The sequence below is a fragment of the Aythya ferina genome, assembly GCF_964211825.1.
Source record: "Aythya ferina genome assembly, chromosome: 11".
Classification (NCBI taxonomy): Eukaryota; Metazoa; Chordata; class Aves; order Anseriformes; family Anatidae; genus Aythya; species Aythya ferina.
Window position 1 is genome coordinate 10,645,476 of NC_140307.1, and position 26,654 is coordinate 10,672,129.

The following is a 26,654-nucleotide window of genomic DNA, read 5'->3' on the forward strand; positions in this document are numbered from 1 at the left end:
TTGCATAGAAAATACCTTTTATTTAAATCAAAATAAGGCACGGTTTTACTAGCTATGGTTTGGCTGTAAAAATGCAAATCTATTTTGATTACTTTTATGTTAATAACAATATTTTTCATAAAAATATAGGTGGAGTAAAAAAACCTTTTACACAGAGTGTGAAATACTCTTATTGTAAATCTTCACCAAGTTTACTGTAATTCATCTGTAGGAAATTTGAATACTATTTTAAGCCAGAATCCTAACTGCTATTGTCCTCCAGGCTGTTCACTGGCTGATGCTGTGCCTTCTTCATTTCCTGGGTAATCCAGATGTTCCATCATCTAAATGTAAAAAAAAATAAAAAGGACAGTTCTTTATATAGAAATATTGCTTTTTTCCCCCCATTGGTACAAAGTATTTGTTAGCTAAGAGAAATACAATTAAACATGTATTACAGTGCATTTTAGCAGCATACAGATAGGAAGTCCTCTATAAATCAGAAAAGTATTCAAGCCAAATAGCTTTTAGTTAATCAAAAAGCTCTTAGTTAACGCTTTTGACTACAAAAGCACTTGCCATCCAAGGATTCGAGTCCTCTTCAAGAAATTAAACTTACGTATCAAAAGTGTCTCGATTATTGAATGTGGAGGGAAAAAAATACGGGGTTAAGCAAGTTTTTCAAAGGTAGTTTGGAAAAACTGGAAAGAGAGCCTAAGATCCTACTTAACATTTACAGTTAGCAAGCAATGGCTTGAATAGAAAAGACTATCTTTCTCTTTTTATGACAGTAAGAGCTAGCTGTATTACAAATATATTTCACTGGACAATTTTGTACTTTCCCTGACTAAACAAAAGCTTGTTTCCCTATCCATTGCTGTATTGTGAGACAACAGTGAAGGCTCTGGTTTCATCCCTAGGACAAAACATTGAAAAGAATCAGAGGTAAGCACATGTATTGGTTAGCATGACAAACTTAGATTGACCAGTTCAAGGACTTCATAATTAGCAAGAGGCCAAGGATTGGGCAGTTTTGGATAGTTTTAACAGCTGAAAAACAGATATGTGAAAAACAGAAGATATGAAAGTAGTAAAACCAATGCTGAAAACAGAACACGTCAAGGAGCTCTGATGTTCAGTGTGGCAGGGTTATTAGGCCAAGGGCTTAACACTTTTAGTATCAAAAGGTAGAAACCTTACCCTCCTTTTCTAGGTATGACCCATCTGTGCCATATCCTCTTTTACACCGGCACAACCGAGTCATCACAAGGTATACAAATGTACCTTTTTAAAATTAGGTTTACTTAAACAAGATATTTCCAAATCTGGATGCACCAGCATGCCATACAGTAAGCTCAGATGAAGGCCAAAACAAGTCATTGGGACTTGAAGAAAGGCTTAGGAGATCCTTGTGGGCACAGTATAGATTAGACTAAAACCAGGAGACGTTTGTTCACACGACTACCTTCATGTTGTCAGAATCAAGAACAATTTAGGCATGCATTTGCTGATACACCCAAGAACTCAACTGTAACACACAGTCAGCCCGGCAATATCAAACTCTTCTGCCAATGACAGTCTTACATTCACTTCAGTATACCTAGAATCTTGCCTCTGAACTATGACCAAAAACCCACATCAAAAGTCAACCAAAGCAAAACACTCCCTACAATTACAGAAACTAAACAGTTGTTTTGAATGAGGATTCAATTATCTGTTTCCAGGAAAAGCAAAACACAACAAATTAGGCAAACAAATAAACAAACAAAACCACCCAGCACTAGCAGTACAAAATCACACCAAGTAATATATGGCTTCCTTTATCCTAGAGGAGGATCATCCAACAGCTGGCATAGAGAGAGGGTACTTTTGGTAAGTGTTATTGTAAAATATTTCCCTATTAAATAGATGGAATGCTTCCAGAAGAAAGAGTTGATACTATTTGCAACAATTGACTGTATCCCAAAGTCAAGCACTCTTCTCTTAATCCTGCAACTAGGTAAATAGCACAAAATGTGCTTAAACTGAAGATATCACATGTATTTAAATTTTGAAGTCTGATGTATTAGATATTTAAGTTCAGTTTATGTTCTACTAGCCATTTTGATTCTAAAGGTGTTTGGGGCTTTTTGATACACATAAATTTCACAAGATAAAAAAAAAAAAAAAAGAAAAAGGTCTTTAGACCAAAATAGACCTGCTATTTCTTATCTCTTCACTATATATGAAGAAATACATTCTTGTCTTCACAAGAATAGCCCACAACTTCAAGTCAGGGACAACAGATACCTTTCTAAACATGTAGACCTGCCTTAAGTAGCTTCTTCCATAAGAGTATCCCACTTGTAGGTTCTCTCAGGACAACCATGTTCTCAAAATCTCTGCAGAAGAGGCAGGTATCTTTATGACAATGAGCATCAAGATTAAGGCACAGTGCTAAAATCCTGGACAAAATTGTCATCTCAAGCCTTGGAAGAGCCAAAGGAATCAGACAGAACATTGTGGAGAGCTGACAAGCATTTTTTAAGTGGAAGAAATTCATCAGCTTTTTTCCCCACATCTGAATTCCTAACATTATTTATTTATTTATTTATTTGGTATGGTAGGTAGTGTCAAGACAGATAAACTCTGGAACTAAAGTAGATCCTAACATGGTGAACTATTAAAAAAACATAAATGCTACACACGCACACAGCCAAACTAGAAATGGTAATCCCAACTTCTACCTATAAAAGAATAATACCTATGTACACATTTGAAAACAAGATCGACTCTGATGGTGTTACACTCACATAATTCTTAAAACTTTCTAACTTTGATTAATGTGCAAGTATCTCAAAAACATGGTTTAAACTTACAGTACTAAATAGCAGGTGCTTACTGCCTAACATGCCAATGACAAATCCGTTGATTTATTATTTTGAGAACAGGTAATAAATACCTAAACACTTCCAAATGACAAATTCTAAAAAAGCTGCAACACAATTTGTACATCTAGAAGACTTCAAAGTTCTACTACTCTGCAGGATTTTTCATGACATTACCGAAGTGATTTCATAGACTGTATTGAGATTTTTAAAATACTGTTTTTTTCTAAGTTGATAACTGGGAAGTAAGTAACAAGCATTAGTATATAATGCAGACATATTTGAGGAGTATAAGCTGTCTAGAAAACCTAAAAAAATCTTTACTATACACTTCACAGCAGCAATACTGCCCACTTGGTGGTAGGGAAGTAGGTACGTTCTTCTCCTAAGAAATCCCTTTCTTTCAGTCCGTTGTTAAGATATTTTCTTATGCAGGGACTCTTTACAATTCAAGACTACTTCATAAAAAAACAAAAAAAACAAAACAAAAAAAAACAAAAAAAAAAAAACACACATGGCAGGACTAGAATTTAAGACTATCATTATGCAATAAGAGAAATGCTCTCAAATAAGAATTATGGGATCTCAGAACTATCTTAGGGAGTAAATATATTTATATATGTATAAATATATAAAGTAGAAACTTGAAAATTGATTTTAGTAATCCTATGCAAGAATTTGAGTGCACACAGAAGGACAGAAGACTTAAGTTATAAAAATACAGTCCGGCCATCTGATTTTAATTTGCATTCTACTCTTCCCACTTGCTAGCCTCCTCCTGTGTTTGTATCTATAATTTCTTAATTACTAAAGACTTTCTAATTAGATTTAAAATACTCTTTATTAGAAGAGAAGAAAGAAGCTAAAGAGAAAAGTAGTTTTTAATCCAGAATTTAAGATACAGTCAGCCAGAATTCACTACCTCAAATTTTCTTCAGTGCACACAGCAGACAGCTTACGCTTTATAAATACATTTGAAAATCTAGCCTGCTGACTGTAATTCAAGTTATATATCAATACTTAAATTCTGCAAGAAGTTTAAATTTAAAAGACTGTATTGCTCTCTACATGCTGTGCATGAGACAGTAGACAGTGAAAAATATGTATTGTATCAGTGTTAGCAGTCATGAGCTATAGCCTATTAAGGTTCTTTCTTGCTTTCTCACTGCTGTCTAGAAGTCGTACAGCAGCAAGACCACAAAAGCTGGTCTGAATCCTTGCTCCTTACCCCACTGCAAGAACTACATACAGTAAGGGATAAATTGTACTGTTGAGCAGTAAGATCATAGACTACAGAGGTAGCTAATAAAGATGAATTAAAATGCTTAACATTATAACAGACAGAGGACAATAAAATTGTTGTTTAGCTCTAAGCAGGTTTTCATATCTATGCAGTGGCACAGAAAAATTAGCAGGGGAACTTCCATGTAGTTAACAAAAGCACAACTACCATCAATTCTAAGTAGCTGAAGATACTCCAAGGGATTTGGGAAACTATAGAGTAAAAAAGAAAACAAAGCCTACATTCAATCTTACGAATCATGGCTCCATAGGTACCTTATATTAAGTTTTCCATAATTTCTTGACAGGAAAAGACAACTAAGGGTAACTGCAGGTTTACTTTCACAGCTTGTCTTCACTGCTACCTTTTTCTTATGAATTACTCAGAAAAATGAAAAAGAAAACAGACAAAAAGAAGAATGAAAAGCAGCAGCAGAGGGGAAAGAGCAAAAAAAATTATTAAAATTGCATTAAAAGAAGGCTATAATCACACCTTGTAGCAAAGGCGTCCTGGTGGAGTCCAACACCTAAATAAAATTCATTCCATTATTAAAATCATATAAAAAAGAAAAAAAAAATCAGAAAACGCAAATAAAGAAAGCTAACTAATGAATTACAAGCAAATAGCAAATAGAAGTTTAGTCATCTGATACCTTGCATATCCTGCTGTACCCCTATCTTAGGGATGTTTTGCCCTAACCTGCAAGGTTTCTCTGTTCCCATGATGAAGCAAATTTCTACAGAAGTCTGGTCACCCCTTGTCAATGGAGAATGTCTAGTCCAGTCCAAATTACCGTTGCTTCAGCAGGCAAAAGTTAGCAAAAGTTAGTCTTCTGTTGCCTTTCTATAATTTTTCTCCTCAGAATGAGTGTGGCAACCTGAAGATTTGGACATCAGGGTTGTGTTGCTTTTTTTTGTTCATGTCAATAAGGGCAGTTTGAAATGCAGCCTGACACTGGGAGGACAACATATGAGAAAAGACCAACACTACAGCATTTTGAGAGTGCAATTTCTTGAGAGTAACATTCTCAAGAAAAGAAAACAAAAATATAGAAGAGCTCATCAGAAAGTTTTTGTGTAACTTATAGAAAAACAGGAGTTTTACTAAGGTGTCCAATCACAGACAAGTCTAACTCAGAGGTGGTGTAGAGGGGGTGGAAATCAACATAATAAATTGTGCCAGGAATGTGATCATCTGACCTCAAAACAAGCTCAAATTCAGAACAGTTTTAATCCTTCAAGAAACCAGTTGAAAGGACATGAAATAACTACTATGGCAACATAATTCTTCCAAGTATGAGTTTTACTATGAGAAGTGCAAGAAATTTTTGTTGCTTATGAGATTTGCCAGGTTTACTTAGGCCAATCTTACTCAGAACTCGTGAGGAAAATAAATAGTGAAGCTTATTTCTCCAACAGTCCCAGAGTTACTGAACTTTGACATGTAACAATTTATTTCAGAATAGCAATCATTGATTTATATACAAATGCATGGTAAACCAGAATAATTCTGACCTACAGAGAAACACATCTATTTGCTTCTATGAAAGGAGAAGACTTCTTTTTGTTGACAAAGAAACAAGGTATTAGTTAAAGATCTTCTCCAAAGCAATTTGAGACTTAGACTTCAGCTTATGCAGGTGCAGGATATCAGTTACACCAACAAAAGGCAATGCTTAATTTGTAATGCGTTAGGAATTGCAGAACTGCAGTTTTACATTTACAGAAATTACCACCACCTGGCTTCCACTGTTTGCCTCAGCTTTGCAATCCAGAAGTTGAACAAAAGCAAAAGCTGCTCCTTTTCACCATCAACTTTGACAACAAACCCTATCCATTCTCTGAGCCGAGTTCAACACAGAGAGATACAGGAGATAATTTCTGAACTAACTATTAAGGACTTCAGGTCTCTAATAATAAATATAGAGTAATGTTGAAGTTTGACTATCTTACAATAAATGCCAGCTCTCAGGGGCTAACTCATACAGTTACCACAGCTATGGCAAGATCAGGATGAAAGTACTCATCTCAACAGGTGGAGGCAGATGGCTGGCGGGATTTTAAGTACTACTGCTCCTCTGGGTAGTGCTAGAGATGACCAAAGGTGAACTGCAGTATACCTGAACATGGTGTGTATGTGCATGCTGGGATACAGTTACATAAGCACACAAAATCTTTTTGCTGAATGCTCCATATCATCCTGACAATGTAAGACACCAACGATGCACAGAAACTAGTCTCTAAAATTCTAGTCCATCACTAACTTTTGAACTGACTCTTAACACAGGACTACTATTGCGGATTGAAATCACATCTGCAATTCAGATATTATATACCACATAAGATGATAGATAAGCACTGTTAAAACACACACAAAATACATTTAAAAGAAAGAAAAAAACAACTGAATAAATTACCTTCTTCCATGATTACTGAACCAGATATTTCAGGTTCCTTAAGCTTCATTTTGTCACGTCAACTACTAGGCTAAGATTTTCTAAGAGTCACGACTTTCTGATTATTCTTTCTGAGACTAATCAACATTAAAACTAGAGGAAAAAATGGAGTGCTTGTATTACCAAGTACTTACAGAAACAAATACAGAAAGTAATTACTAACAATAAAATATTCAGGACATCCAACCTACCTGGTAACTGCTTCCTTTCCAAAACTTCTTCATCTCTTTGCGTCTCCAAGCAACAAGAGAGCTAGTAATGAGTGTACATGGTACAAGGTAGAGAAGGGCAGGTTGTCCCATCTTCATTAATGCCAGAACAATGAAAGTCAGCACCATACCAACGGCATAAGCTATAAAACACGATCAAGAGCAAGTATATTTTTAAATGAAATAACTATTGTAGTAAGCGAAAAAAACTTTTCTTTAATTAGTATGTACCTTGCTGATCTAATTGCAGTAAGGAGGGACAATAGGTTGCTATGTATTTTTGCAAGCTTTCTCAAAGCAACTAACTATCATGAAGAACACTCACTTGAAGTATGAGCAGGCACATTAAGAAGATTATAAAGAGATTCTTGACAACACTGAACATTTACCTGGAGAAAGCTATCTAGTTCTGCCATTAAAAAAAAAAATGGGATGAAGATTAAAATAGCTGAAAAATCACGATTTACCTATTGTACAGGAAATGTAGTATACAGAAGAAGAACTTGTTTGAACATCAAATCTTCGACAATAGGCAACCAGAAGCCCTTGAACAAAGAAAAAGAATGGTTTAATGAAACATGTAGCCATGAATTCTTTTCTACCCAGTCTTCCAAATCAAAGCAGCATAAGAAGAAATTATACTAAGACTTCCCATTACTGTGCATTATCTTCTTCTCAATTCTTTTCTGTAAAGCCAAGAACCAGTTTCAGAAATCCTGCATTAAGTACTGAAAATCAAAACCACAATGCAAATATGCTAAAAAGGGTGGTATTAGAAGGTTCTGTTTGTTTGTTTTAAGCAAGCTAAGAATTTTGTGCTACTTTCAATTTTGAAGGCACTAATACAGAAGAGTAACACCTATTTTTAATACTTATCTTCAATAGGATTTTAATGCTCACTCGTAACAGTCAGTAATTTTGCCTCAGTACTGATCACAATAAAAGGGAGAGCAGTCTTGTCACGAGATGGAGCTTTGCACTTAAGTAATTTGCCCAACACTCAGCTATTCAGCTATGGCAAAATTCAGCTCTTCTAAGGTAGAAAAATTTGACAAAACATTTTCCATGACCTCACCTCTAATTTCATAGTTTATGACGCAATAATGCCTGAGTCACAAAATACTTGCTTTCGGTGAGATTTTAATAAGATTTCATTAACACTGACAACTGGATTTATCTGTGGGACTTGTATTTTCACAAAACACAACACTAAAGAAAAGCAAAACAACATTCATTATTTAAGTAGACTGTAGCACACCAACCTTTCTTATACTCTGGCTTTTCTTGTATTCCACACTAACAAATCAATACAAACTGCTGTATTTGATTTAGAAAATGCTTTGCAGAATAATCCCTCTCATAAGTCAGTTGAGAATCAAAACCAAGAAATATTTAATCCTAAATTACAATTGCCAAAGACATCTGCTCACCTGGGACAATAATGTCTCCAAAACCCAACAAAGAAAATGGCATGTCACACAATGTCGCTGCAGAGTATTCAAGTCTAGGCACTCTAATAACCACAGGTAACTGTAAAACAGTATTTCACAAGCCCACATAAATCTAATATAAAGCATCCTGGTACTCTGGATATTTTTTTAATGAATAAACAGTTTAAATATCATTAATTTATCATAACTCATGACTTCGAAATAGGTAGGACCTAAAGTAAAAACCAGAAACCATCACAGAGAGTGGATAAAGCTTAAGGCAATATGTAAATTAGAATTTCAGATTTACAAATAATATGTACACGCCACATGTTGTCTTAAGTTATTTTTAACCATACAATGAGAATAGCAAGTCTGGATTATTATCCTAACTATACAGTATTGATATCCAGGCCCTGAAGAGAAATTTGGATAGTCAGGTTTTCCCCAAAAGAATAATCTTTTCAGAGGGAATGATTTAAAAATCCAGTATCTGAAATACAATCCTTACTTTCTCATGGGGAGCTGAGCGTTCAGTAGGGACTTCCACCAAGTTTCCATCATTCTAGGATCAAACCCAAGTCAACAGGTATTTAATACTTAAAAGAAAATAGCAAAAGCTGGCTATATTTTGTGAGAAAGTTATGCTGAAAAGCACGCTATGAATTAGCTACAAAATGTCAGTATTGGTATGTTACACATATTAAAACAGCTATTCATACCTTTTCGCTGTTTCCAAAGGGACCAGCTGCAACTTCAACCATTATACTTGCCCCATTCTGAAATTCAGTTTATTTTTCTAAAGTTAGTGGTTTAATATATCAAAACATTCATACTACATTTACAAAAAACTTCTTGCACCTCATCTTACAATTCAGGATTGGAAAAATCACAAATGTCAAAAGGAATACATTAATATAATAGTGTTATACAGTATTGTTTTACATTTAAAACACGTAGTCCAGTCTAAAATGATTAACAAAAACAAAACACACATACACAAAAACAAACAAACAAAAAACCAACACAAACCCACCAGGTGTAGCTGGGTGTTTAGATAAAACTGTGTTAGCTTTTTCTGACGTGACCTTTCTGCATCCAAATAGAAGAAAGTATGTTTGCATATAGTTCATACTACACTGCAAATCAGCACTGCAAGAAAGTACTAGAGAGTGTTCCATAAAAGGATGTCGAAAGCAAAAGGAGGAAGAAAACTGGGGAACAGTCACTGCTAGTCATCACCCTGTCACACAAATGGGGACAGGATATTTCTGGCCACAAGACTGCTGGAGAATTGTTCATTTAACAAAATTTATCATACCTATGCAAGCATTATGATCCTTGCAAGGCAGAAATTTAAACCACTGCTGCCTTGAACAGGAAAAAAGAAAAGGAAGACAGCATTTCTGCATCGAGAATACTGAAAAAAACAGTCATCTGACAAAAATGCTGCCACAATCATTTTGATTTTCAAGAGAAATTCATGGACATACCTTCGTGATAAATGGTGTTATGAAGACAAAAAACACATCGTAGAGAAGGAGAAGGCCTAGTAGTATCACACAGGACTGGAAAGGAGAGAGAAAAAAATACCACGGGTTTTCAAAGACTGCATAATTACATTTTGGTACCCTTACTGTATCACCACATTAAAAAATAAAGAAAGAATCAGAAGGAAAAAAAAAAAAAAAACACAAACAAAAAACCCACACTACACCAAGGTTTCTACTCCAGCATAACATTAGAATATTTTTTAAAATAACTATTATAATTAAAATTTGTGCAAATTTATTGTTTTCCAATACTTCTTGAGCATTAAAAACTTACTTCTTGATGCTAAACTTATACATGTGGCATTAAAATACTTTAAAATATGCAATTTACAGTACCTTAAAGTTGGGCATTTTCAGTGTTTTGATGAAGTTTAGGCAGAAAGCAACTCCCAAAATATCTTGCAAAATCCAAGCCCACCTAAATATAAGAACACACTTTCACACGTTGTCCAACTTACCGCTGGTATTTAAGTATAATGATTTTTTTAGATTTTTCTGTAGGTAGCAAAATTGCAAAAGGGAACTGAAAACAAGGTGTTTTTCTTTTCCTTTTATTTATTTATTTTTTTTTTAAAAGTATTGCTACCAATACCACAAAAACACTAGTTTCAAGATCAACAATTTTCACTAGCCTCTGATCATAAATTGGTAACTGTTCTTTGTCAGTGTGGCTCAGAGAAAATGAGTACAGCAGAGGCTACAGCAGGGTCTTGCCATTCCCTTGTATGACTGCTCACTTGCTCAACACATGTTGACTGGAAGCCCTGCTTACCGTGTGGCTCATGATGCTTCTTAGGATTCTACTATAATATTTATTTAGGGTCTCATGCTTATATTACCATTTCTGCACTTTTTTCCACTATGGTGATCATTAGCAATCAAGCTAGTTCTTCCTCATCTTCAAAATTTTTTGCAACTCCAAATTGCCACACAGTTCATTTGTATAGCTTTGTTCTCTATTACTCCCATACTTATTAAGCTTCATAAATACTTATGACTTTTTTTTTTTTTTTTAATAGGCATCGTAGTTTAGAAGGACGCCATGTGCCAGAAAGTGTTATGAGATGAGAAGGGTTTTTGAGGACGTTTATTCATATTACCCTTTCAAGTTAGAATGCACCACTTACCTATCTTCATTTCGAAACACTGCCCAAACAACAGCTGCTGCTATGCAGAATGCAGCGAGAAAGATAAGCCTCACTTCAATATTTTTGTTGCAACACGTAATTCTAAAAGAAAAATAATTAAATTAAAAAGAAAGCATAAAACAGCCAAAATACCTGCCTGTGCTGTCACAGGTCCTTAAGCTGACAAAGTGTTCTCATCCAGAGACCCCCCTCTCCCACCCCTTTGTTTCATCAGCGCTCAAGTGGGTGGCATTATTTTTCCAACTGCAGACTTTATCAAACTACACTCATGTTTTCACACCACCTCTAGTAGCAACAAGAAAAAAAAAAACAACAAAAGAAACCTTGTAAGAATTGAAAGGTGTCCAATACCTGCACTGTCCAAATGGTATTTCTCCGATTAGTGCAGCAAGACAGTTGTACAGGCTCGTTGCAGATGCCAAGCAGAAGACTGATATTATAACATATACTAGATAAAAAGAATGGGTGGTAGGAATCAGTGACAAAATACAATGGGAGCAAATACAGCAAACAGGTATCAAACACAAGGATGTACATATGATTTAAACTGTTTACAGCTATAGTGCTACTTGGTACACTGTCATTGGAGACCCCAGTTACAGATCACTGCATAGTGCTAGATTCTGAAATGTCTCTTCCATGAAAAGAGTTCTCTTCAAGACCTGAATTTTTAATATTTTTATTTTTTAAAAAAAGCACTCTTTTTTCCTTTATTTAAGGGGAAAAGTGGTCTGATACTGCCTTCACATACTTTTATTTGTTTATGTTTAAAACTGAAGTGCTCTTTTACAACTGCCAGCTTTCTCAATTACTGATAATACTTACTCCTCACTTCAAATTTATATCTGTAGTCATCTTGTCTGCTAATGTATAAAAATTTCAGCAATCTCTAGCTCTGACTGATGATTTAAATAGCATTTTAAGATACTATACACCTTCCAAAATTTCTGATTAGCTAGGAACCACCTCCTTGGGAAGAGACTTCATACACTGTGTTCCAACTTAGGGTATACTGCCTATTCTAAGCACCCTGAAATACAGGTGGACAATAAAAACAGTTTTTTACATGTTTTTTTGTTTTTGTTTTATTGTAACAAAGGTCTGGCTAGAAATTGACTCTAACATCTATAGGGAATTTACTGAAAAATAGGCAAGACAGGCGTACTGGTTTTGGCTGGCATAGAGTTAATTTTCTCCATAGCATCTCCTACAGTGCTATGTTTTGGATTGGTGACCAAGGCAGCATTGATAACACACCGCTGCAAACCTGCAAATACGCTGAGGGTGTACAGAAAGTCCCCAGGACATTTGGAGTAATGTTGTCTGTCTTTCCAAATAACCATTATACATGATGAAGCCCTGCTTTTCTGTAAGTAGCCAAATACTTGCCCTTCTGATGGGAAGCGTTGTTCCAATTCCTCATTTTGCTTTGCTTGTGTACACAGCTTTTACTTTACCTACTAAAGTGTCCCCATCTCAACCCATGAGTTTACTCTCTTTTGCCCTTCTGATGCTCTCCCCCACACCACTGCAGGGGAGCAAAGCAGCAGCTTTTTGCTGGTAACACCTGCTGGTGCTTCAGTTACAGAATTAAGCTACAGGTGGTGAAGTAAATTTAAATTTACTGCTTTAAGCAAATGCACTTAGCACCTCTAGTACAGCAACAAAAAATGCACAATTGTGTCAGTAGTGGTGTTCTGCTTTAAAGACCATGATTATGGTATATTTGTAACAAAAGTTTATCCGTACTTGTGGAAATTCTGGTTTGTACATTCAAGATAGTTCTGTTGTAGTACTGCAAGGTGTTAAAGCACTATGCCATTGTGATTTCTTTAAAGATCATACCCTTTTAATACTTTTCCATCTGTAAAGTTATAAAAGGCTGAGCACTTTTGTAAGTGAACCCAAGATAGCAACAGAACCAATAAAAGCAAGAAAACCTGAGGGAGTGTCTGGATTTTTTTTAAAAACTATTTGCTTTTCCTCCACACCCTCTGGTTTAATATGAGTAGTACCTTCAGATTTTGAGTTTTATGTTAACACAGACCTGCTCAGAATTCATTCCAGCGCCAGAAAGGCATCATACCAGCAACAACAAAATAAAAACAAGAAAACAGCCCAAACCTTAAGTTGTTATTTAAGTTTAGACATAAAATATGCAAGGAACCCTAGAAACCTATAAAGACCTGGGATTTAGTCTACACAGAGAAGCTGGCAGCAAGTGAATTTTTCTAGCTTTACTGACTACTCGATGTTGTCTCCAAGTATTGATGTTAGGACTCACGTTCACACACTATAGTGATCACAACAACACAGTGGGGTTTTATCGTTGTTTGGTTTTACATGTAATTATACGCAGAATTTTCCCATAGGACAGCTTACCATACCATGGAAACGGCTTGTGTCTGCTTCAAAGTGCAGACACTAAGGCTTCTTCACAAAAATCTGTTACATATTTGCTTTGAACCCTTCACATTTCTTCCTGTCCCCAACTAACTTATCCTTTTCATTTCCCCTCCTTTAAGAGGCCTCATTCTTCACTCCAGTCCCCTCTCCCTTTCTCCTTTAAGAGACCTTTTTCATCACTTCTTCCAAAAATTCACCTGAAACTAGGAGTAAACAGGAAGTTTTTAAGCTAAACCTTTTAATAAAATTAAAAGATTCATCAGTCTTTTTTTTTTTTTTTGTGACATGTTTAGCCAAGGTACCAATGACCATAGAATCAAGTTAACCAAATATAAACAAAATCAGAAGTCAGCGTGGTGAAGTTTCTTCTGCAGAAGAAGGATGGTAACCTGGTAACAAATTATTGGAAACAGTGAATTCAGGAAGCTTTCAGAATGAAAGACACATTGTTCACACTAAAAAGTGTGATTTAAAACAGTACATGCTTTCTGGTTGCATAATTTGAGGGCAGGAGGAAAAAAAAGTCAACAGTTTGGAAACTAAGTTTTACTGGAATTGCATCATTCAAGAAATTGCCTTATTGCTAGTATGCCTCAGTTTATTCCATTACGGGAATGAATGCCATTTAGCTTGATACTTCAATTAGGGCACTGCAACCACAAACTCAAGGTCAATGTTGCGATACCCCCAAAAATCTTTTACTCTAAAGACTATTAAAGTGTCATTGTCATCCTCCTAAAAACATCAGCATATATCATTTACTTTTGTTTGTGGGTTTTGTTTTTTTGTTGGCAGTCACCAGTCACCTCTCCTCCACATTACTTCACTCAGAATAAGCACCATCCAGGCAGACTCTAAGGCAGTAGAAGAAAGCTTCTTCGTTCTTTTTTAATTAGCAGCTACATCTTTTCAACCCTCTACTCATAGATGTACAGTACAATTAACAAAGTTACATTAATTTTAGTTTAGAAATCTAGCTTTTCAGACTTAGACACTTAAAATTATGCAGAAAAAAAAGACAAAGGAGATTATCCTTTCTTTCTTACCTAGCCACTTGTAGAAGAAATAAAGTAAGACCAGCATTACACAACAGATGACGACAAACAAGATAACAGTTAGAGGAGTGAAAGTAACATTTTCTTCCTTTTTCCGTCTTGTTTCTCTCTCCCCAGGACTTACTGTTGCTTTCAAATTCTCACTGTATTAAGAAAATGACACTTACTTCAGATGAGAGATTATGGAAAGCTTTTACTACAAACACAATTTTTTATTACAAATCATTTTGACTGACGGCATTTAGGTCTAAATCTTATTATTATCAGAATTCAAGCTTTTCAGAAAAAATGGTATGCTTTTTGTTTGAGTTTCTCTCCATTTTTTTTGATGGAGATGTGCACTTCTAGCTTAGCATAGATCACAAGGAAAAGATTCTTAACTGCCCTCCTTTCCAACAATACTGGGATTGCCAACTTTAATGAGAATTCCCAATCAAAATCCTGATCGGCGTGAGGAAAAGCTGTCCAATATAAAAACTCTTAACCTCTTTTCAGGATGCACGTACTCAGCTTTGTTAGCACATCACCTCTGACTACAAAGTATCTTGGGCTAAATGTAGTCAATCTCTGTGAAAAATTAAAATCCATGTGTTTAAAACCTCAATTATATAACACTGAGCATCTGCAAAAACACCTCATGTTAGCAGAATGAAACTAGCTAATGACTAATTCTTTTACCTTTATACCCCATAATTACAGAGTAAATGAACGTGTGTGTGTGTGTGTGTTAAACGAGACATTTTGCATGTTCACCGGAAGTAAGATTTCTGTGCTTACATACTCCGTATTTATACCACACCATCCAAATCAGGAGCCAAATTGTTATGTTTTACTCTGTTCTTTGAGCAGACAGCCCTACTACTCTTTAAGTAAAGGTGCTAGTGAAACTTGCCCATCAGATAGCGTGTTCCTGACAAACCCCAGGGCCTACCTACAAAATGCTGAATTCAGCACTGAAACAACTACCTTCAAAAGAAAAAAGCCCATAGGAGCAAGACACTTTGTTAGATGAATCACCTTCTCAGAGAACATGCTTTGAATAAGCAGCTTAAAAAAAAACTCACCCTAGACTTATGAAAGTACACTTCTAACAGATTTAATGTAATTACATTAGGACTTTTTTCCCCAATATGGGAAACAGCATCACATTTTGTTATTTTAGCATTCAGTGCAGCCACACCCTGAAGCACTGTAGGGTAAAAAAGAAGCATAATCACATCTAGCCTTTAAAAAAAGAATCCCCCCTTCTATTTCTTTAATCTTAAAAAAAAAAAAAAAAAAATCACTTAATATTTGCATAACAACTAGTGGGAAAGAGGAAGGCGCAGTTATCACATACAATCCACTCCCTGCTGTTGTGGGGAACAAAGCACTACTACCTAAATCTCCTGTTCTCTGTTGTAAAGTACACTGACTGGCACATTGCGTGTGCACAGACATCCAAGAAATGCTACAGGATAATACCATGCTCTGAAAGACCAGCTACAACCAGTTCAACCCCAAAGTAAAACCAGTTCTGTGAACCCAGTGTGCTTCACTTCACTAAACAAAGCTGCACACTCTCCCAACACTGTGCAGAAACCTCTCTTACCAGCTTGTTTCCTTGCATTTGCCACAAGCTATACCACACACACCCTTATGTCTCATTTCCCCTGCCTAGTCCCAGAGCTGCTACTGCCCCAGCTCTGCTGCCAGATAACACACACAGCTGAGGCAGATAAGCCTAGGTGGACTTTGGCTGGAGCCACCCAGACACAACCAAGCTGTGCTCCCCAGTGCTGCCAGTGACAGGGCTGTGGCATGGAGACATCCTCTTGGGTGGTGCTCAGCCAGCTGGAACAAGGCACTTGTACAGGTCCCCAGTGCAGACAACGTTTACAGTTGTACCTCCTAGATCACTGGATTTTAAAGGTGTCGCTAAAATGCGTATTTTTTCACGGATAATGGAATATTCCGATGTCACAACATTAACTCTCACTCATCCTGCCAAGAGCTGCATTATCACTCAGGAACTTTTACAACCTATTGCTTAGGGTTCCCTGAAGACCTACTGAGAGATAGAGCAGAGGAAGACACCAGGAAAGTAGAAAGGGAAGTATACATTATGTTATGTTTTCTTGCATGCCTGTCAAACCTGTCTTCAGACTCTTCTCATCCAGAAATACTGTTATCAAAGACTCATGATTTTAAGTGGAAAACCCTAAGCAGTTTAGGTCACAACAGTTTTGTTATTTTTTAAAGGTTACATAGATGATCAAGAAGCTTAAGCATCTAATTGCACCTCAATCACCTAAAAAAAAAAATAAATCATGTCTTACTAATCATAACTAGAGATTTCACAAAACTTGTAGTCCACATAATATACGCAGTTCTGTCGTGCAGACTTACAGTTCTGCTACTCCACTCCAGTAGCCTCCTAGTGCCACAGTGAACACAGCAATTAGGAAGATGACAACCATACTGCAATCAAACTCCGGCAAAGGCGGTGAATATAGAGTCACATTAATGTCATTTCCGAGAGTCTGAAAAAGAACATACAAATTACTTCATAAAGACAAGAACGAAATTATACTGCTTAATTTCCAACAAGGCACACAATACGATTTCCTGCTCTTAACCCTACACAATGGTAACAAGGACATTTTCAACTTACTGCATAACATATCCCATATTCTTGTCTTGGTCATTGTAAAGATGCAGTGTCTACCATGCCACCTTCCCAGATAACCAGGTTAGAAAGCAGCTTTATTACTACTGCTGTGGTAAATATGGATACCACAAGGCAAAACGGTACTTCTTTGCAATCTTTCAATGCTTCTGAGAAGTTGTACCTACCCCTAATCCAAATGCTTTTTATCCCACAAATATACCATGTGCTACCAAAGACTTAGGTTCTGCAGGAGGGCATATCTGGAGTCAATTACCTTGAAATAAAGACTCACAGGTCCACTGAGATATGAGTAGAGGTCTGCCTCTAGCTATTGAGGCCACAAAACTCACAGCGCAGATAAAGACAAGATGCTTCAGACAGGACACAGTAAAAACTCATGGTGACAGAAAGATTCAAAAATAATTTTTCACAAACACAACTTGAGATGGATTCAAAAATAAAAGAAAGCAATTTCATGTAACTTAAATGCTTCGATGCGACTGAAAGGTGAGATTTAAACAAAGAAAGGGTGACAATTTGACAGAAAGTGAGGAAGGTTAGCTGTTGTTGAAGTCAAGGCACCTAAAGCAACACTGCAGTGAAAACACACTTCAGAGATGTGGTAGAACAGATTTGTTAACAGTGGGATGTGGGATAAAAAAAGAAGAGATGAACACGTCGGGCAAGTTTGGCTACAGGAAGATCAAATTGGCAGTGGTGAGACTGAATAGGAAGCTGAGTAGTGTAGTGGAATACATGGGCCATATGTGAAGACAGCAGATTCATTTCAGCATCTGAATTATCTAATTACAGAATTAACCTTACTGCAGCCTAAAGAAGTCAATCATTCATTTGCCTCAAGTTATGGCAGTTCAGATAATCACATTTTTAGAAAACATGAAAGAAAATTTAAGTGTTGGTAAAACACTACTACTGTATGAAGTGATATATAACATTAGATAAAGGCAAAACAAACAAACAAATTAGAGTACCCTGTAGGTGGAAGACAAAAGGAAAAAAAATAATGGCTTATATATTTTTCATACTCAACTCCAATACATCTAATCCCAGTTTTTCCTTTAAATTCCATGAATTTAATAAAGCAAAATTCACATTAGAATGGAGAACAGTTATTTCATTTTGTTCTGCTCTTCACTGAAAACTTCTGAAATCTTCTGAAATCTCAGCTGCTACCACAGAGAGCACTACAACCAAATACAGCCCATCAGGTAACAGCTCAGCAAGAGAGCAGCTCACTTCCTAGAAGGCCTCTAAAACTGACAAGATTCCTCATAAACCCAATTCAAACATTCTAAGAAACAGTAAAAAGAATGCTTACACCAACTGGCTCCCCTCAGACTGTGCTGTCTCTCTCTTCTAATTAAAAAGAGAGAATTGGAAGCCATAAAGAGCATTAAAATGTAATATGCAGCTGTACTAGGAAGAATATTACGGTTGCCAGCTTTTAAGCAGTACATATCATTCCTAACAGCTACTGCCAGTGACATGACAAAACCACGGCAAAAAATACATCAGAACTAGGAAAGGATCACTTGTAGGCAAGGCTTTGTTTCTTACTACTTTTATGAAGACAGTTTCTTTAAGACAAAAATTATTTTCCCCCTCAATTCAACAGCAGCATGAGACATCACCTGGCATACTTGTATACTAGCGAAGTTATTTGTTGAATTATTGTAGCTGCACAGAAGCGATTCTGTGTGATACCACTCTAAACCACACTAGCCAATCAAGTGATGCAGAGAAGTTTTAGAACAAATCAGGGATCTAACCTTGCCCTAATTGCCCCCCAGGTTAGCAGGGCACGTATAAAAATCACTCAGCTAAACACACAATGCTTGCTTCCTTGAATGATTAAGTTTCAAGAAAGAGGACAACCTAAACCGAAACTCAGTATTCTTCAGTGATTATGGCAGACTGAGGAGTGTTACCGCAATCCTTCAAGTCACATCAATGCTCTATAAGAACCAAACTTTAATGGAAAAATAAAAAAGGAGAAAACAACCAAAGTCCCAGATATCTCGGGACACTTTCAGTTCACATACTTACCTAAGCCAACTTCCCACGGCAGCTCTGAAGGTTAAGAGCAGAAATGGTGAAACAAGCTTGCAAATTCAATCCAAGGAGCTAAAACTACACAGGTTACTGCTAGCCTCTGCTATTCATAGGAAAACATGTGCAGTGCAACTCCTGCCTAGCAAAGCTATTTAACACTAAATACACAAACAAAACAACAGAAAGCAAACCACCAACAACAAAAATTCCACACCCAAGAAAACATAGTTTTCTTTAAAACTTTCTGCAACATTCGGTATCCTAATATTAGGCATCAAGGAAAAGAAACTAAAAGAAGAAAAAACAAACCACAACAAAACCCCCCTGCAAGTGTAGGAGATACCACAACTGCCAGATTTTAAAGACATAAACTTGGCATCTCGTCATGAACTCATCAGCAGAAAACCAAACTATACCACCTAACCTGTGTATAACAGATGCTGTCATGCTATAGAAACAGAGCCTATGATCTTATAAAGACAACAAAAATACAATATCCTCAAGATCCAACCTTATAAGGTACTGCTTGCTTGCAAAATATCATGCTGCTTGATACAAGTTCAGCTGTTCTAGTTTCTGTGCAAAAGGAATAGCCCTCTCAGCCTATAGTTCTTGACATTTGCCAAGCACCTGCAATTTTATACAAGTCTACTGGAAGGGTGCTTATCTTGTTTAGGATGAAGATTTCTAAGATTACCCTCCAACCATTATTGTGTCCCATTCTTAGTGTTCTAATTAAATATTCTCTTAAATTGACTTGAAGAAGGAAGTCTTTCCATGATTTAATACCCATCCCCTTCTGTGAATCTTTATCTATGCCCATCCAAATCAGGAAGACATTCATGGTTGATATTAATTTTTATTTATTTCATCAAAAACCTAAGTCTATACAAACCATAACATGCTGAAATTATATTACTTACCAGCTGCATATCCACAATGTCATTGTATCTTATAAGAGCAACTGGTAGAGTCACATTTTCAAAATCAGTCTTGTTATCTGAAGGAGGAGCCTAAAACAGAAAGTATTAGTGGTAAGTGTATTGAGCCCAAACAGGTGCAGATTGTCCTTTAAATTTCAGTGAATTTGTAGGAAGAAAAATTGAGCTAGTTCATCTCCTTTTCCTAGGGATTAATGAAGACAGATGTACTTTGGTCAAAACAGGTGATGTTACCATCACATCTGGATTCATTAAGGTCCCGTGCTTTTATAGTATTATAAAGAATAAACAAAACTTGTTTTTTAAACTTGTTTTAGAAGCATAGGAAACAACCTCACGATAATCACACAAATTCTGAAATTGCAAATATTTGTATTTATATTTTGCAGCTGTAACGGAAAACAACAAAAGCAGAAGTATCTGTAGCATCTCCATACCTTCTTTATTTCCAGCTTCGGATGAAATAGTTTACGTTTGTCATGTGTTTAAAACAAAATATTATCTAAGAAGATGAGGAGTTCAGAGTTTGCTGAAATTATGGGATGACAATGACAAGCATTATAGAATAATGCTTGATAGAAGTTCAGCTGTGGATACTTTTAGATAATGCAACACAGCATTGCACAGAGCTAATTCAGAATGACCCCTTTGGTCCCTTGAAGGGCAGCAGCACTAGCACTGTGCTCGGTGGGGAAGGTTACCTCATGCTGGAATCCCACACATTCCTGTAGTCCCCTGCTTCTGGGACTTCTGAGCTATCTCTGCACAGCAATGACTTGGACCAAATAGATAGGATATTATTTTACTACAAAAGAAAATCATAGTTTGTAACTTACCAGCCTAGCTTTACTGGCGATCAACAGCATTTTAGCACCTGATCTTTGAGCAATTCTTGCTTTCTCCAGAAAAGTGCAGTTTCCTCTCATCACTACAACTGCTTTGTCCTTCATTAAGCCAGAAGGAACTTCAGAAGAATTGCAGAGTACTGTAGAAGTCAGGTTTTCCAGAGTCCTAAAAGTCTGCAAAGAGAAGAGGAGCAGAAAGCATCAAAGAAGCAAATCTGATAATGCAAACTTATCTGTAAGACTATCCCTAATTGGAGGTTTGCCAGGAAGAGGCATAACAGAAAGGAATAATGGATTCAGAAATATAAAATCAGGGCAGCAGTTTCTACAGCCGACAATACCGAAGGATGTTTAGAACATCATATAGCCAAAATACCTGGCTGTTCTAAGTACAGTTTCCCAGCAGTTGTAATTCAAACATACAACTCTGGCTACGTAGAAAAAATCACTGCCTATAGTTCTGGAGAATCCAGCATATAGTTCAAGTTATTTCCAGATTTTTCACGGGAACAACAAACAAACAAAGCAACCCACCACTAACTGATATAATGTAACCAGAATTTTGAAGTGTAATACCTGTTCAGAAACAGTTGGCAAACTTAAAAATGTATTACTTTAAAAAAAAAAAGTTTCAGTTCAAGATTGACAATGATTTTAAACTTGTCAGTTTTCTTTAGTTAGGCATGACATCCCAGTGGCCAAAGTAAAACAGCAAAGATGTTTGGACTGACAAATTATTCCGTTTTGCATTGAGTAAACCTGCTAATGAATGACAGAAGGGAAGGAGGAGAAATGAGAAAAATACTGCTGTCTTGATCACTTCCAAACATTAAGTATTTCCTGTTTATAGGAAGAATGCCTAAAGAAAAGATTTGTTTCTGCCTCACACCCAAGATCATCTGAAATATCTCCTCTTTCACCACATAAGAAAAGTTACAAGACAGTTAAATGGGAGAGCAAACTGACAAACTGATAAAAGAAATCTTTCACAAGTTTACAACATTTTTAGGTGTTTTTGTGTTTTTATGTGTTTTTATAAACAAATAAAGAAGAATTTTACTCTCAAATCTAAAACTTGGATATACTGTTGACACCCAAAGGAAAAAAAAAACACATCATATTTAGATCTGGTTTTAAGCACAGACAGAATAGCATCTTTATAAACTTTAAAAACTTACTTTTTACAGTACAGAAACGTTCACTATATGGATCTCTTTCTACTAGTACACAGAGATCTTTCATTTCTGTGGGTGGAGGATGCAATAGTATTCAGTATAGTACCAATTTAACACCCAAAAAAGTGAAGACCAGTTATAGCCGACCCACACTTATCTCGTGTTGTAGTTCTCTTAGAAAATACGACTCTTTACTTACAGCATTGTTCAGACTGTCTGGAAGAGAGATCCAATTAGAATTGTAAACTATGCAGTAATCCTTTGTTACTGGAGGTACACCATTTCCAGAAGCGTGCAGGATTCCCTCATCTGCATTTATCTGAAATAAACCAAGGTGTTCCAAATTAAACAAAGTTTAGACCATGAGTATACAGGTCTTCTCCTAAAAAGCTGTTAGGAAAGAGAAAGAGCTTTTAGAGATGATATACATACATTTAACTTACTTGTACAATATAGTTTCATGATAGAGAGGTAGCTGGGGAGCAGGATGGAAAACTAGTGAGGAGCTAGTCAGATTCAGAACCCTATACTTTCCAAGAGAAGTGTATGATTTTACATAGAAAGGCATTAAAACAGGATATAGAAAAATGGATTAAAGTCCTTGCCTGTTTGCAGAATTTAGAATATCCCCTACTAGTAAAGGTATTACATGGCAATACCTAGAATAGTTTCTAATCAAACAATTTTAAGCACAGAGACCAATTACTGTACTTTAAAAAGAATTTGTCTAAAGAAATCCTGGTCTCTCATTGAGAGTAATCTCACTAGATTACTCTCAAAGTCCCTCATGTAACATAATTTCTAGTATTTACTATAAAATACATATACATTTTAAAACCTCTGTTAATTTTAGTGATTAACATACACTAACACTGTACTACTTGTATACTATATATGTAAGTACATGAAAGTAATGTATATTACATGAGTTATCCTAGTGTTAATATATTAATAAAGGCCAGGTTTCTATGTGGATCAACAAACTGATTGAGGAGTAGATGTAGTTACAGCTGCAGAGTAGTGAAAACCAATAAGCATCATTTGTATCTCAAACAAGCATCACCCTAAGAAAAATGCTGGATGATCTCATTTTGACTGTTTTTTCTTGAGAAAGACTGACCTTAACATCAGGAAGTACCAATATATTAAAAAAAGAAAAAAAATAATCCTGTTGTAGACTTCAGGTTTGTCTGAAAGAATACTGAGATACTAAGCTAAAAGTAGGCATGGCTAGGGGGGTAAATCCCAAATATTTGGCAGATGTACGATGCTAATCAATGAATGCTACAGAAGTATTTCTGCTCAGGCTAACATATCAGTATTCTACAGCAAGTGAGACCTACTAAGAAAAGAAAAACATGTGATGATATTGTTTCTGAGGTTTATGCCTGCCTGGTTTGAATAGCAAGAAACCTTCTTCAGAGGAATCCATTATATTTGCCACAGTGCGTGAACATCTGCTGGGAGAACTGTGTCAGAGGGCCTGAGCACATTAACTGTTTAACATACAACAGTTATTCAGATGTCAGCTAAAATAAATTGTTCCATAATTTATGACCAGTACAAAATTAATCGAGCTTTCCTCTCAAATGTGCTCATCAGAAAGTATAAACCAATGGCAAATTAAAAGCAAAAATCTTCTAACAGGTGCAAAACCTCTCAGACATTTCCACCCATTGAAAGCTCTTTCTGTTCCACAAAGGAAAATAAGAATTTTCTGTGCTCCAGAAAATCAAGTGTTAATGCCACACAAGCACAAGTCTGTCTAAAAGAAGTGATTACTTGCTTATTTGATACGCATGTTTTGTTTGGCAAGCTTCCCTGCTCTAGGGATGAATTGAAGAATACAATTCTTGCTCACAAGATGGGGGAGGGAATACCAGAGCATGATGTTTACCCTGGTGCTGCTCTAAAGAGTGTTTAGAAGTTAATAATAATAATAATAATAATAGAATGGCTCAGGTTGGAAAGGGCCTTAAAGATCATCTAGTTCCAACCCCCCTGCCACAGGCAGGGAGATAAACACGACACGCTACACCTCATTTGGAACATCCCTATTGAAGTCATATTGCATCCTACTGAACTTTTAGTGTTTTACAATTACTACAGTTTCTTTGTTTCACAATGGATAAGGGCTACTAGATGGGATACAGGGCCTGTCCATAGGCTGACTTGTTGCAGCATAAAAATGTTTGCACCTGAAATAAAGGCATAACAGCTGTCTGTAAAGGTATATCATCAACTTTCACTTTCAAGTTCAGACAATTCTCAATGGCCCTTCACCTTCAAACAGATTTCATCCTGTTTTTGACAAGTGGTTCTCTCATTTCCCTCCTTTCTTTACCACCTTTAAACTGTTCTTGTGTAACTCCTCATCTTTCACAGAAAAAAAAATAATAAAATCTTATAGTGTCTCTTAATCCTTATTATTCCTAATACATTCCCCAGTCACAGTAGGGGTATAAGCTTGGGCTGACTGTTCCACTTACAGGTGTAGTGGTAACCCCATCATGTAGAACACCTGAAGTTACGGGAACCAGGGGACAGAGTGATCAAGCCAAGCCTGTATTTACAACACCCATCATGTTTAGCATCTAGATAAGACACAAGAAACTCAAATGTGCAGAACAGGAACAAAGTATTTTGTATGTAGCAAGTAACAACATGAACTTCAGAGAAATGTAGAAAGGTAGAAAAAACGAAGCATGAACAGCACAAGCAGCATCTTGCAGTTCTGCTATTGGCACTGTGACACAAACACTCCTTCCCTGGGGACATTGTGACCGGGGAACCAGTGCCTGTGCTCAGACAGCAGCGCTCCTTCCCTGCACATCAGCGCTATCTCCTCACCTTGTCACTCTTAGGGTACTGCTCTTGAGGCTCAAGGAGCTGACCTAAGTGCTCACCACTGCCAGAACCGGCCCATTGAAGCGTTTGTAGAGCAAAAAAGGCAGGACACAGGGCCTGGAGTTTTACAGGCAGGCAGGAAAAGTCCTTTCCTCTGTCAGCAGCAACAAACCATTGAGTTAGGATCAGAGAGTAATGGCACTGCTGAGAAAACCCTAATACAGCTGATGAGAGCTGCACAGGGCTCACAAAGACCAAGGGAGCACTTTGCAAGGATGGACACAAGCTACTTCGCCCAATGCCATTCTTAAGGTGATTTAAAAACAAAACAAAAAAAAAACCAAAAAAATAACAACAACAACACACACACACACACACACAACCATTGTGCTCCATGCCTGCTGTTGTGAATATCAAGCTGTGATTGCCTACACAGGGAAGTACTCTGGATCCTGCCTTATCAAAACAAGCACAAATTATGTTAAAAAAACAAGAAACAAAGAAAACAGACCCCTGAGTGGAGCAGTACTTAATGGTGGCATACCCTTTATTTACATGGCTTCAACAGATTATGAAGGCTTTCACTTCCCCATTTCCCCTGCCAGAAGGGGAAGGCAGGCACCAGGGCAGCTACCAGGCTCCCGGCGCACCGCACGTCAGGATGTGGGGAAAGGCTGCCAGGGCGCCCCGTAAAGCGACCAAACCGTCCCGCAGGACGGCCGAACAAACACAAAACCAGAACACAGGTACACCACAAGCTCTCCCCCAGCCATCCACAGCCTGACTCAGACCCCCCCTGCCAAAATGGGAGCCCAGGGAGCGCTCCTCACTGGGCCGGGCCGGGGCAGGGGAGCGGCGGGGCGCCGACCCGGGCAGGGCCCGGCCGCAGGCAGGCAGCTCGGGAAGGCTGCAACCGCCTCGGCCCGACCCAAAGCGGCCCCGCAGCGCTGCGGGGCCGGGTCCGGAGGCCGCCCCCTCAGCACCGTGCGGAGGAAGGGGCGGTAGGCAGCGCCCGGCCCGGCCCCGCCGCCTTCCCCGAGCTCTCCCGGCCCGGCGCAGCCCCTTACCGGCGGCAGCAGCAGGCCCCACAGCGCGGCGCACAGCAGCCCGGCAGCCCTCATCTTCTTCGGCCGCTGCCGGGGCCTCGCAGCGCCACCGGCTCCCGGAGCGGCTTCACTTCCTCTTCTGTCCCCCGCGGCCGCTGGGGGCTGCAGCCGCCGGCCCGAACGCCGCGGCCCCTCTGTGAGGCCGGCTGGCCCCGGCCTCGGGGCGGCGCTGCCGCTGGAGGTCCCCGGCTGCCCGCGGGCTCGCTCAGCTCGGGAGGGCTCGGAGGGGGCTGTGGTGAGGAGCCGGCGCTGCCCGCCCCCGTTTTGGGTCGTGGTTGGGCGCTCTGCTGTCCTCAGGGCACGCAGCAGCTGGTTTCTGCCTAGCGGCTCCGAGGTGTTGGGCTTTGGTTACCTACCGCGGCCATCATAATCTGAAGGAGACGGTCGGGCTTGCCCCAAGTCTCCAGAGACAAACGTGTGTCGCCTCCCTTCAGTCTTTTGGCATGAGCGGGCACAGACACAGAGCCATGGGAGAGCAGTGCGAGGGGGAGGGTGGGCTGCAAAGCATGACCCATGACAAATGGGTGAGGGAATGGCACCTTTTGCCCTAAAAAGTGTTTTCCAGGCCATGACTGCTAGAAGGACTGTGATGCACTAGATGTAGGAACCAGCGTGATTCGCAGGAAGGAGGCA

At 37.9% G+C, this 26,654-nt stretch overlaps 1 protein-coding gene across 4 annotated transcripts; it reads right to left on the minus strand.

Moving 5' to 3' along the window:
- SPPL2A (signal peptide peptidase like 2A) lies at nucleotides 1-26,301 on the minus strand. Of its 4 annotated transcripts, XM_084532387.1 has the most exons (17): nucleotides 25,983-26,299; nucleotides 22,268-22,387; nucleotides 20,885-21,067; nucleotides 20,031-20,120; nucleotides 16,773-16,906; nucleotides 14,376-14,527; nucleotides 11,275-11,371; nucleotides 10,903-11,004; nucleotides 10,112-10,193; nucleotides 9,716-9,790; nucleotides 8,945-9,001; nucleotides 8,734-8,787; nucleotides 8,223-8,322; nucleotides 7,260-7,337; nucleotides 6,775-6,935; nucleotides 4,621-4,654; nucleotides 1-323 (listed from the first exon to the last, which is right to left on the minus strand). In XM_084532387.1, the coding sequence occupies exons 1-17, from the start codon at nucleotides 26,034-26,036 to the stop codon at nucleotides 292-294; spliced, it is 1,605 nt and encodes a 534-aa protein (XP_084388513.1). In that variant the 5' UTR covers nucleotides 26,037-26,299; the 3' UTR covers nucleotides 1-291. The 4 variants fall into 4 exon arrangements, with proteins under 4 accessions (XP_084388513.1, XP_084388516.1, XP_084388515.1 ...); XM_084532390.1 differs by lacking the exon at nucleotides 4,621-4,654 and having other exon boundaries at nucleotides 25,983-26,300; XM_084532389.1 differs by lacking the exon at nucleotides 8,734-8,787.
- Between the last annotated feature and the right edge of the window lie 353 nt (nucleotides 26,302-26,654).